We start from the raw sequence: 13,483 nt of genomic DNA on the forward strand, positions 1-13,483 counted from the left end.
ACACTACACAGTTCGATGGTTCATATGCTTTATTATGTTCAGGTTGATTGTGCTTCTGTAAATATTTTGTTCATACACTCCTCAGGAGCTCTGCTATTAGGCAGTGCCTAAATATCTATATTCTGGAAGCAGCTACATAGCTTATGATCAATTAGCATCACAAATCTTTGTCCACTTTTATCTATATAACACCAAGTCATTTTGCGCTTGCGTTAATATGTACAACCCCGATTCCAAAAAAGTTGGGACAAATTGTAAATAAAAACGGAATGCAATGATGTGGAAGTTTCAAAATTCCATATTTTATTCAGAATAGAACATAGATGACATATCAAATGTTTAAACTGAGAAAATGTATCATTTAAAGAGAAATTGGGTGTTTTTTTTTTTTTTTAAATTTCATGACAACACCACATCTCAAAGTTGGGACAAGGCCATGTTTACCACTGTGAGACATCCCCTTTTCTCTTTACAACAGTCTGTAAACGTCTGGGGACTGAGGAGACAAGTTGCTCAAGTTTAGGGATAGGAATGTTAACCCATTCTTGCCTAATGTAGGATTCTAGTTGCTCAACTGTCTTAGGTCTTTTTTGTTGTATCTTCCGTTTTATGATGCGCCAAATGTTTTCTATGGGTGAAAGATCTGGACTGCAGGCTGGCCAGTTCAGTACCCGAACCCTTCTTCTACGCAGCCATGATGCTGTAATTGATGCAGTATGTGGTTTGGCATTGTCATGTTGGAAAATGCAAGGTCTTCCCTGAAAGAGACATTGTCTGGATGGGAGCATATGTTGCTCTAGAACCTGGATATACCTTTCAGCATTGATGGTGTCTTTTTCCAGATGTGTAAGCTGCCTATGCCACACGCACTAATGCAACCCCATACCATCAGAGATGCAGGCTTCTGAACTGAGCGCTGATAACAACTTGGGTCGTCCTTCTCCTCTTTAGTCCGAATGACACGGCGTCCCTGATTTCCATAAAGAACTTCACATTTTGATTTGTCTGACCACAGAACGGTTTTCCACTTTGCCACAGTCCGTTTTAAATGAGCCTTGGCCCAGAGAAGACGTCTGCGCTTCTGGATCATGTTTAGATACGGCTTCTTCTTTGAACTATAGAGTTTTAGCTGGCAACGGCGGATGGCACGGTGAATTGTGTTCACAGATAATGTTCTCTGGAAATATTCCTGAGTCCATTTTGCGATTTCCAATACAGAAGCATGCCTGTATGTGATGCAGTGCCGTCTAAGGGCCCGAAGATCACGGGCACCCAGTATGGTTTTCCAGCCTTGACCCTTACGCACAGATTCTTCCAGATTCTCTAAATCTTTTGATGATGATATGCACTGTAGATGATGATACGTTCAAACTCTTTGCAATTTTACACTGTCGAACTCCTTTCTGATATTGCTCCACTATTTGTCGGCGCAGAATTAGGGGGATTGGTGATCCTCTTCCCATCTTTACTTCTGAGAGCCGTTGCCACTCCAAGATGCTCTTTTTATACCCAGTCATGTTAATGACCTATTGCCAATTGACCTAATGAGTTGCAATTTGGTCCTCCAGCTGTTCCTTTTTTGTGCCTCTTATTGCCCCGGTCCCAACTTTTTTGAGATGTGTTGCTGTCATGAAATTTCAAAATGTCTCACTTTCGACTTTTGATATGTTGTCTATGTTCTATTGTGAATACAATCAGTTTTTGAGATTTGTAAATTATTGCATTCCGTTTTTATTTACAATTTGGGATTTTGTCCCAACTTTTTTGGAATCGGGGTTGTCCATACTGTATATGGAAGGTTGGCATGTTAAATGAAGGAAATGTTGACTGTCTTTTTACTGTGTCTTTGTTAACTAACATGCTGAAACCCATCGATAGGTGGAGGGTGTCTTCTACGTCAATGATGCGCTGGAGAAGCTGATGTTCGAAGAGCTGCGAAACGCATGTCGTGGAGGAGGTATCATCAGTTCCTCTAGCAATCATTAGTAAAAACAGCTTCAGACTTCTGATATTTGACTCAATTATTTGTGCCAACAGGTATTGGTGGATTTCTGCCTGCTATGAAGCAGATCGGCAATGTGGCGGCTCTGCCAGGAATCGTGCATGTGAGCATGTGATTTTGTTGCCAAGTTCTCATGTCTGTCTTGTTTTTATTTTTACAGCCTTGACTAGAAAGATGGTCAGCTAGATAAATGCTGAATGCTTGATAAATGGGTACTTTATCACTTTATCAGTCCCATAAAGGAAATATTGCATGTTTCAGGCATGTACAAGTAGCGGTCAACAGTAACCAAAGTAGTAGGTGTGATTTTGTATTCATCAGAGAATATAAATCAAAATGTTGCATTGCAAGTTAGAGGATTTAATTTTTTTTTGCCTTTATTATGCTACACCTATCCTTACATATTTTAGTAAATATATTCCGCAAGTGATTTATCATGTTTCATGTTGTGTAATATGGTTTGCATGTTCATTCTACAAGCCAAGACTCTCAGTAGAGGAGTAAAGCAAAGCAGTCGGTGGGAAAGGTTCCTGTAAGTGCTCCTCCTTCTGAGATTTTAAGATCTGGTGACCTTTTTTATGTTGCAGAGATCTATAGGCCTGCCTGATGTTCACTCCGGGTATGGGTTTGCAATTGGAAACATGGCTGCTTTTGACATGGGTGACCCTAAGGCAGTTGTCTCACCAGGTATGCATGGGCAAAAAAGATGGATATCTTGAGGAAAACAAATTACTGTATTAGTGTCCTACGTTTTACATCTCGTTATCTTGAAGTTGATGCCATTTAAGCATGTCATCATTGGTGATTCCGTAAAGGAACCAACATGTGAAGCACGTAATTTGAGTGTGATCTTTGATCATCTCAAGATGTCGTCCCATGTTAGTAATATATGCAAATCAGCCTCAAATTCTCTGAGACGTATTGGTCAGATCAGACGATACCTCGATCCTGCTTCAACAAAAAAAGCTTGTGCATGCACTTATTACGTCGAAATTGGATTATTGCAACAGCATATTATATTGACTTCCCGATAAGGACTTGTCTAAATTTACAGTGAATTCAAAACTCAGCTGCAAGGTTAATTACTTTGAAGAAGAGACATGACCATATTACTACACTTTTATGTTCACGTCACTGGTTGATTTGATTAGTGAAAGAGAATAATTTTCAAGATCTTGCTAATGACCTTTAAAGTACTCGATGACCTGGCACAGTCCTGTCTCTGTGATTTGTGCACCCATTGCTGCAAGTTGTATAGAAGCCACAGCGGATGCTGTGCTCTAACAGCAACAACACCATGTCTTTCTGTGCTGCATTATAGAACTGAAACCTGTCGAAAGCGTGCGGTTTCATCATGTGTAACTGGCTTTGGAACCAGCTTCCACATACTTTTAAGGAACTTGAGATATAGAAAGCTTCAAAAGACAACTTAAGACTTTTTTGATTTAAATGTTTGACTTTTTATTATTCGTATTAATGAGAACTTAATTATTTGATTATCTATTTCCTTTTCATATGGTATTTTTCTTAGTTGATTTTGTTAATGTATTTTGTGTGTAAGGGCATTCAGAATTTTTTGGAATGCATGAGAAATGTATTATTAAGAGCATGCAGAGATTAACGTTAATATCAATTGTTAGAGGATCCTTAAACTTCAAAGATCCTTTCTTTGCAAACCCATGTTTTGGTATCTGAGTGAGCTAGTGAATGTTGGTACTGAGTGAAATGAGCTCACCATGAGGATGTGCCTGTGCAGGTGGTGTCGGATTTGACATTAACTGTGGTGTGCGTCTGCTGAGAACCAACCTGGATGAAGGAGATGTGCAGCCGGTGAAGGAACAGCTGGCTCAGGCTCTCTTTGACCACATCCCTGTAGGAGTGGGGTCCAAGGGAGTCATTCCCATGGGTGCCAAGTAAATACCAGCAACACCACATACACGCTATAAAATGGTGTTTCTCAGTCTTGGCCCTGGTGTATCACTGCACATCATCTAGATTTTCCAGTTCAAACTAATTTAATAAGCAGGGAACACACTGTATTCATGGTACTCCATAGCCAGGCTTGAGAAACTGTGGTAAAGGCAGTTTGCAAAATGTATTCTGGTATGTTTTGCAGGTTGGGGGGAGATTTTGAAGGACATAAGGGGACAACGTACAGTATGAATCAAAAGTTTGGACACCAACTCATTTTATAGGTTTTTCTGTATTTTGACTCTCTTCCATATTGTAGAACAATGCTGAAGACATCAAAACTAAAGAAATAACATATGGAATTATATGGTAAACAAAAAATGTGTTAAAATGTTTCATATTTTAGATTCTTCAAAGTATCCAGCGTTTACCTTGACACTTTGCAGACTATTGGCGTTATCTTAACCAGCTTCATGAGGTAGTCACCTGGAATGCTTTTCAATTAACAGGTGTCTCATCTCATCTCATTATCTGTAGCCGCTTTATCCTGTTCTACAGGGTCGCAGGCAAGCTGGAGCCTATCCCAGCTGACTACGGGCGAGAGGCGGGGTACACCCTGGACAAGTCGCCAGGTCATCACAGGGCTGACACATAGACACAGACAACCATTCACACTCACATTCACACCTACGGTCAATTTAGTCACCCAGTTAACCTAACCTGCATGTCTTTGGACTGTGGGGGAAACCGGAGCACCCGGAGGAAACCCACGCGGACACGGGGAGAGCATGCAAACTCCGCACAGAAAGGCCCTCGCCGGCCGCTGGGTTCAAACCCGGAACCTTCTCGCTGTGAGGCGACTGTGTTAACCACTACACCACCGTGCCGCCCACAAGAAATCAGTGAATGCCAAAAAACACTAAGTTTATACACTAAAATGTTATATTTAAAGTCAATAGCAAACAATCTGCGTCGCATGATTTATTGTTCTTGCTGTTCGTTTCATGGAGCTTTGTCTCAGCTAAGGCTTAGAACTGTTCTTGTAGAGACAGAATAATGACTCAACATTCAGGCTTGCCTATTTATTATTCATTATGCAGTGAAGCTAGGTATTGCTTTGTAAAGAGCCTCATCAATACCACTAAAGGTAAAATGAAAACAAAAGGCTGTATTTCATGCTGTTATGCCAGTGGAATAGCTCTGTCATATCACAGCACTGATCTGTACAGAGATCAGTCATACAAATGGCGCTGCATACGACACAATTTGTTTTGCTTTTTCTTTCCTTCAAGGAATCATTTTATTCAAATAATGTAGTTTAAAACTTACCAAGTCTCAACTGCTACCATTCTTTCATGACTTGCTCTGAATACTGTTTGAGTAAGACCATTAATATCTGCTTGTTCATCGATTGTTGTCTTGGTCTTGCTCATTGTTTTTGACATCAGTGAGTGGTTTGTCTCCATATGGTGCATACTGGCTGTTTAGAAACTTTGTAGTCTGCTTCTGTCTCATTTAGTGAATTACCTTGAGCACTCGAGACAGGTAATTCACTCCACTCAGAATCGCTAGACATCTCTTTTGAATCATTATTAAAACACTGATTACGGTAGTCTGTAGAATGTACACAAAGCTTTGTGAAAAACAAGCACTTGGCAACCAATGTGACTTCTTCAAAGTGTATCCTGCAAGAAAATTTGGCCCAGTCCTCCAGACTTTTTTTTTTTTTTAATGTATAATAGAGAGCCTGAGTTTTCAACTAAAATTTAATAGGGGTTCTCTTGTTTTTACAGATCTTCCACAAGTGACAAGTGTTTTGTTTGCTTATTGCACAGTAGGTAAAAATGAAGAAGAAAAATTTGCTTCATATGCATTTTAAAGCATTGTATTCTAGTCCAACCAAAGGGGGGGGGGAAAGATGACTGAAAAAGCAGGGATGAGAGTTTTCCACTTTTTCTGGGTAAAAAACGACCTTTTTATATTATGCCAAATCCGTTGATTTTTTTTTTTTTTTTTCGGGGGGGTTGGGGTATGTTCCTCCATGCTGTTCAAACTTTATTAACTCCAACGATGTTTACACATTATTTGTAAGTCGCCATCTTTAGTCTCGTTTAATCTCGTTGAATGTGATGTAAAATTCGTGTTCTCTACATTGTTATTGGTCAAAACATCGATGTCGAGACCATAATAGCCAATCAAAACAGTTTTTACAAAGACACCCACATCCGCTTTCTTTTATCAAAACTTACACATGTTCGTGAGCTGCATATCAAAAATACTTTCCTCTAATCGGCGTGTTTTCTCAAGATGCCGAATACTATTGGCAAGCGAGATAAAGCGAAGGTACGTGAAATTGATGCTGGTATTAAAAAAAAAAAACAAGTTTAGCAAAGCAAGAGAGGAGTGTGAGAGAGAGCAGAAGAGAGCCAGGTTAGAGCATGTAAAAACACAGGAGGAGCTGGCTAATGAAAGAAAAAGGAAGAAAGAGAGGACTGATGAGCTTTTGGCTTTGGCCAAGAAGCTGAAGTCTAAATGATCAAATGAAAATTTATTTCAAAAATAACTGGGAACTGTAAATGACTTAACTGTAAAAAGTGTGAATAGACACATGCTTTTCCTTTTGAAGAAAACATACAGGTGATGTGGACAATAAGATAAAGACAGTCCCCATAAAATATGCATTTGTTTGATTCAATACATTGAATATATGATAATTTGAATTATAGTGGACAGTGTTGATAACTATATAACTTTAAAGTTTAAATAGACATTGTGAATAAATCGTATACAAGTAATGTGGACATTAGGAAAAGGTCAGTTTCCATAAGATATATGAATGTTTTTTTTATTTAATTCAATATATTGAATAATATATGAAAACTTGAATTATTAATGGAACTGTAAATAACTATGGATTTTAATGTACATTTTTTTAGAAAAACAAGTGATGTTGACAATGAGTAATAACCAGTCCCCATAAAATGTACATATTATTTTGAGTTAATGCAATGCACATATTGATTTTGATACATATTGTTCTATATAATTTTTATTTCAGTAAGTATGAAAATAGGCATCAGGTGTGTTAATTAACTACAGCTCAGATTGCAGGAAATGGGGTTTGTAAGGTCTCATTTTGGAACAAAAAAATTCCCGGGGGGGGGTGTCCCCTCGGACCCCCCCTTATTACAGATTTTCTGCTTTTTTTTTCATCAGGACCCACTCTCATCCCTGAAAAGGCTCCAAAATAACTTATTTACTCTTAAATGTTGGCGTACACGCTCACTCACTGACCATTTTAATAGGAACTTGTTCTTGATTCTAAGATTCCTCTTCTTGGCTGGCAGGAGTGAAACCCAGTGTGGTCTTCTGGTGTTGCATACTGAGATGCTTTATTTTATTTTAACCAGGTTTGTCCCATTGAGATCATGATGTCTTTTACAAGGGAGACCTGGCCAAGAATGGCAGTACATGAAGTTCCATCACATCGTCACAACAAAACATCATCACATCGCCACATCAACGCAAACAAAAACATAATTACATCGTCACATCAAAACAGACAAAACCTGAAGTTCAAAATCAAAACTAGTAAATTTACAAGGTTTAGTCAGATATTTGCTCTCCAATAAAACATTTGCACTCCTGAAGCCTGGATGTAATGGAATTTATCATGGATTTGAATGCATTCAGAGATACTAGACTTTGAAGTTTGAGCTCTGCCTACAGACTATTCCATGTACTTGGAGCAGAAAATCTAAAAGCTTTCTTTCCCATTTCTGTTCTCACCTTAGGAACAGTAAAATGAAACAAGTCTTGAGAGCGAAGACTGTAGACCCTATTATTCAAGATTAAAAGTGATAAGTAAGATGGAGTCATCTGAAGAATAGCCTTGTAAATTAGCACATACCAATGACCGAGCCTACACACATATAAAGATGGCCAGTTTACTTTGCTGTATAAGACACAGTGATGAGTTAAAGCTCTACAGTTTGTAATAAACCTAAGAGCACCATGATACACACTGTCCAGTTTGTGGAGGCATTGAGCAGAGGCATTCATCTATAACACATCACCGTAATCAATAATTGGAAGAAAGGTTGACTCCACCAATTTCTGTTTCACCCTAAAAGAAAATCATGCTCACCATGGTTGTAAAGAGTGATTTTATGAGTTACTATATCCTTCCTGGCAGCTCAAACCAATCTGGCCATTTTCCTCTGACCTCTCTTATCAACAAGGCATTTCCACCCACAGAACTGTCACTCACTCAGTGTGTTTTTGCAACATGCTGTGTAATCTCAACTCAAGAAACTGTTGTGTGTGAAAACCCCAGGAGATCATCAGTTTCTGAAATACTCAAACCAGTCCATCTGGCACCAACACCCATGCCACAGTGAAAGTCACACAGATCACAATTTTTCCCATTCTGATGTTTGAACATTAACTGAAGCTCTTGATTTGTATCTGCAAGATTTTATGCATTTTGCTGCTGTCAGGGTGATTCTCATGAAGACCTTCACATTAGCAAAGTTTTTCACCTCATTTCAGTATTTTTTCAAGTTGAGAGCCTAAAATAGTGTGAACTTTACTATGTTCTTTTTTTAATGGAAAAAATATTTTAATGGAATTTTATTCTTTTGAGGCTTACATGATCCAGAATAATTCTTATCACCATTACAGTAAATGATGAAGCTAGATCATGAGTTAAAAACATTTTTTTGACAATTTTTCATATTTCCACAAAATATCCCATTAAATGAACAGCACAGTCCATGACAATTACTTTATATATTTTTTTGACATTTATTGCCCTCGCAGTGCATGGTAATGAGAATATTGAGTAACGGTAATGAGATACTCTTGGCTAATTTCACAAATAACCTGAAACGCTAGCAACCTATAACTTTGCCACATGTTAAAGCCTTATATTGTGATAATCATAAAATATATATTTTTATTTTTAAAAGTAATGAGCATTAAACCATAACGGTAATGATAATAGACCATGTAACTGAGGACAGATTTAGCAACATTAACATAAATATCACAAAGTAAGAGAAGAGTGAGCAACTGACCTTGTCTCCATTTTGAATCTTGTATCTGAAGTGATGCATCATGGGATAGCTGATCAATTTAAAGGCACGGTGTACTTTTTATAGGGGGGTGAAATCATGAAACGGTAATGAGAAACATTTGGTGCGGACACAGTTATTTTGTTTAAAATCAAGTACCTTTTTTTTTTGTTCAACACAAAAAATATTAATATTATGCATAAATATAGATATTTTAAAATAACTTTACACTGTTTTTTTATATATAATTAGGAATTTTATATGATTTAAAGTAAGTATTAAAAAAAAGGGATGCGGACACATAACCGTAATGAGAATTTCCATAGATTTTTTGTTTAATTGATGATGAAAACCATTTGTCCATACAGTGCTCCCTATTTTCTTTACACAAAATATCAGAGTTTGAGAATTAAGTATTGATTTTGGAAAATGCGTCCTGGACATGTTCACTGCAGCTTCATGAGAATCACCCGTCAAGGGATTGGTTGAATAAATAACTGCATAAAACAGGTGTATGGGTGTTCCTAATAAAGTGGCTGGTGAGTGTACTTTACAATTGAAATAACTCTAGAAGTAAATGTCCTGGCTTGGATGTTTTTTCTTTTGTATGGTAATTAGATAAAATTGTACTCTGTACTTAATATGCTTTACTCAGCTTTGAGAAATGAGACTCTGCCAGTTGTATGGACTCTTCTGCATTTAAAAAAACAAAAACAAAACAAAAGCAGCTAGGAGAATGTTTAGGACTGATTGTGTGTGCATACGTGCAGAGACTTGGAGGAGGCCCTGGAGATGGGGATGGACTGGTCTTTGCGGGAGGGCTACGCCTGGGCAGAGGATAAAGAGCACTGTGAAGAGTATGGCCGAATGCTGCAGGCCGACCCAAATAAAGTTTCCTCCAAGGCCAAAAAGAGAGGACTGCCACAGGTATGCATGTTTACAGACGCACAGTATCTTAGCTCATGGAGTTATCCATTGACTGAGTTGGTGTAAAAAAAAAAAGCCAATGCTTAGATTTCTATTGATTTTACTACAGTGTTGGTTAAACCTGTGACACGAGCATAAACTTGTGCTGCAGCTTGGGACACTGGGAGCAGGGAATCACTATGCTGAGATCCAGGTGGTAGATGAGATCTACAATGACTATGCAGCCAAAAAGATGGGCATTGACCACAAGGGCCAGGTGTGTGTGATGATCCACAGCGGGAGTCGTGGGCTGGGACATCAGGTGGCCACAGGTAGGTGCTCTGCTCTGCTGCAGTTTCCTTTTTTCCTGAGTTTTGTATTACCAGCATGAGGATTTATGAGATTGGGACAGGTCATTTGACAGAAACAAAGTGAAATGGGTTTTAAACATGACCTGTGAATTAAACAGATGGATGGTTTTAGTTAGGCCGGTCATCATAACACATTTTGTTGGACGATATATTGTCTCAGAAATTATTGCGATAACGATATTATTGTTGATGTCTTCAAGACAATTTTATGCCACTAGTAAAGTAATAATGATCATGCAAATAGGGCGGCACGGTGGTGTAGTGGTTAGCGCTGTCGCCTCACAGCAAGAAGGCCCGGGTTCGAGCCCCGTGGCTGGCGAGGGCCTTTCTGTGCGGAGTTTGCATGTTCTCCCCGTGTCCGCGTGGGTTTCCTCTGGGTGCTCCGGTTTCCCCCACAGTCCAAAGACATGCAGGTTAGGTTAACTGGTGACTCTAAATTGACTGTAGGTGTGAATGTGAGTGTGAATGGTTGTCTGTGTCAGCCCTGTGATGACCTGGCGACTTGTCCAGGGTGTACCCCGCCTTTCGCCCGTAGTCAGCTGGGATAGGCTCCAGCTTGCCTGCGACCCTGTAGAACAGGATAAAGCGGCTACAGATAATGAGATGAGATCATGCAAATACACCCTTTCAAAGAACCGTAAACCTTAAGTCAACTTATTCAATTCAACAGTGGAATGTAAAAAATAAATAACCTCAAGAAATAAAACAAACAAAACCACTCATAACAAAAACAATAAATAAAATACAATCTATGGCGCTTAAAAATTACACTTAAGTAAATATTAACTTGGCACATGGTAATAAGACATTCTTTTCTTCACAGGCAGCATTCTGCCAATCCAGTTTCTCAAAGATTAGTACCCAGGTTGCACTTTTTAAGTAACAACGTATTGCCAGCTGTCATTTGGATAAAAGTAACAACAATTAGAACGAGAGAACATGTAGGCAAGGGCGTAGGTTTGGTATTAACATTGGTGGGGACGTAAACCCAGTGCCAACTTCAGGTCAATATTAGAGGGTCAAGATCTTTTGCTCTGTTGTGTTCTCTCCAAAGTCCAGACTTTTTTTTTAAATTTGAAGTTCAGAACTGTAGTAATTTTATGAATAATATGCAATTCATTTGATTTATTTGCAAATCTTGCATATGATTTAACTCATTCTACCAATTTGCAAATGTGTTTTACAAGTGAATAACGCATTGACTGTCGTATGTTCCTTTCCCTCATAAATGGAAGTAAAACACATACGGAGCCTTAAACACTGCATTCCATGAGGCTGGCAGGAGGAGTCGGCCATCTTCTGTGTGATCTTTAACTAGTTTTAGAATGCTAATTTAAGCTGATATGTGATTGATCTAACAGTAAAACAGGACGAGGGCTCGAACTTTTTTGACACGTTGAAAGGTTACAATTTTACTTGGCAACAGAATGTATCTGAATTCTGATTGGTGGTTATATTCTTGCCCTTTTGTTGTCGTCTTGAACCCAGTGAGGAGGGAGGGAGAGGGTTCTACAGAGAAGTTTTTAGCCTACCGCTTTCAAATGAACCTCCTCGAAAACCAATCAGTTCAGCGTATGTATGTATTCGGTATGTGACGTTTTCAAAAGAGAGGCGGAGTAGCCAAAAATTTCTGATCAAGAAGGCGGAGGCTGTTGTGCTTATTACGTGAAAATGTTTTATTTGATTGTTCGTGGCCCAGACACCTTTTAATGTCCACATCACCATCGGGTTGTTGTTGTTTACATGTGTCCTGTTACACGAGCTTGGTCAGGGCTCTGCAGGTCTTACAGTGGTGCTTGAAAGTTTGTGAACCCTTTAGAATTTTCTATATTTCTGCATAAATATGACTTAAAACATCAGATTTTCACACAAGTCCTAAAAGTAGGTAAAGAGAACCCAGTTAAACAAACAAGACAAAAAATATTATACTTGGTCATTTATTTAATGAAGAAAACAATCCAATATTACATATCTGTGAGTGGCAAAAGTATGTGAACCTTTGCTTTCAGTATCTGGTGTGACCCCCTTGTGCAGCAATAACTGCAACTAAATGTTTCCGGTAACTGTTGATCAATCCTGCACACCGGCTTGGAGGAATTTTAGCCCATTCCTCCGTACAGAACAGCTTCAACTCTGGGATGTTGGTGGGCTTCCTCACATGAACTGCTCGCTTCAGGTCCTTCCACAACATTTCGATTGGATTAAGGTCAGGACTTTGACTTGGCCATTCCAAAACATTAACTTTATTCTCCTTTAACCATTCTTTGGTAGAATGACTTGTGTGCTTAGGGTCGTTGTCTTGCTGCATGACTCACCTTCTCTTGAGATTCAGTTCATGGACAGATGTCCTGACATTTTCCTTTAGAATTCACTGGTATAAATCAGAATTCATTGTTCCATCAATGATGGCAAGCCGTCCTGGCCTAGATGCAGCAAAACAGGCCCAAACCATGATGCTATCACCACCATGTTTCACAGATGGGATAAGGTTCTTATGCTGGAATGCAGTGTTTTCCTTTCTCCAAACATAACGCTTCTCATTTAAACCAAAAAGTTCTATTTTGGTCTCATCCATCCACAAAACATTTTTCCAATAGCCTTCTGGCTTGTCCACGTGATCTTTAGCAAACTGCAGATGAGCAGCAATGTTCTTTTTGGAGAGCAGTGGCTTTCTCCTTGCAACCCTGCCATGCACACCATTGCTGTTCAGTGTTCTGCTGATGGTGGACTCATGAACATTAGCCAATGTGAGAGAGGCCTTCAGTTGCTTAGAAGTTACCCTGGAGTCCTTTGTGACCTCGCCGACTGTTATACGCTTTGTTCTTGGAGTGATCTTTGTTGGTTGACCACTCCTGGGGAGGGTAACAATGGTCTTGAATTTCCTCCATTTGTACACAATCTGTCTGACTGTGGATTGGTGGAGTCCAAACTCTTTAGAAATGGCTTTGTAACCTTTTCCAGCTTGATGAGCATCATCAACGCTTTTTCTGAGGCCCTCAGAAATCTCCTTTGTTCATGCCATGATACGCTTCCACAAACGTGTTGTGAAGCTCAGACTTTGATAGATCCCTGTTCTTGAAATAAAACAGGGTGCCCACTCACACCTGATTGTCATCCCATTGATTGAAAACACCTGACTCTAATTTCACCTTCAAATTAACTGCTAATCCTAGAGGTTCACATACTTTTGCCACTTACAGATCTGTAATATTGGATGA

At 39.0% G+C, this 13,483-nt stretch overlaps 1 protein-coding gene across 1 annotated transcript in view; it reads left to right on the plus strand.

The window, feature by feature from the left end:
- rtcb (RNA 2',3'-cyclic phosphate and 5'-OH ligase) overlaps positions 1-13,483 on the plus strand; it is a 44,087-nt gene that overhangs the window by 19,301 nt on the left and 11,303 nt on the right. Inside the window, exons 2-7 of the mRNA XM_060907990.1 lie at positions 1,879-1,957; positions 2,038-2,105; positions 2,590-2,689; positions 3,759-3,915; positions 9,759-9,915; positions 10,067-10,226. Coding sequence (XP_060763973.1) covers positions 1,879-1,957; positions 2,038-2,105; positions 2,590-2,689; positions 3,759-3,915; positions 9,759-9,915; positions 10,067-10,226 — 721 coding nt within the window. The remainder of the gene's footprint in view (positions 1-1,878; positions 1,958-2,037; positions 2,106-2,589; positions 2,690-3,758; positions 3,916-9,758; positions 9,916-10,066; positions 10,227-13,483) is intronic.

This window comes from Neoarius graeffei, chromosome 2 (genome assembly GCF_027579695.1).
Source record: "Neoarius graeffei isolate fNeoGra1 chromosome 2, fNeoGra1.pri, whole genome shotgun sequence".
In the NCBI taxonomy this organism is placed as follows: domain Eukaryota; kingdom Metazoa; phylum Chordata; class Actinopteri; order Siluriformes; family Ariidae; genus Neoarius; species Neoarius graeffei.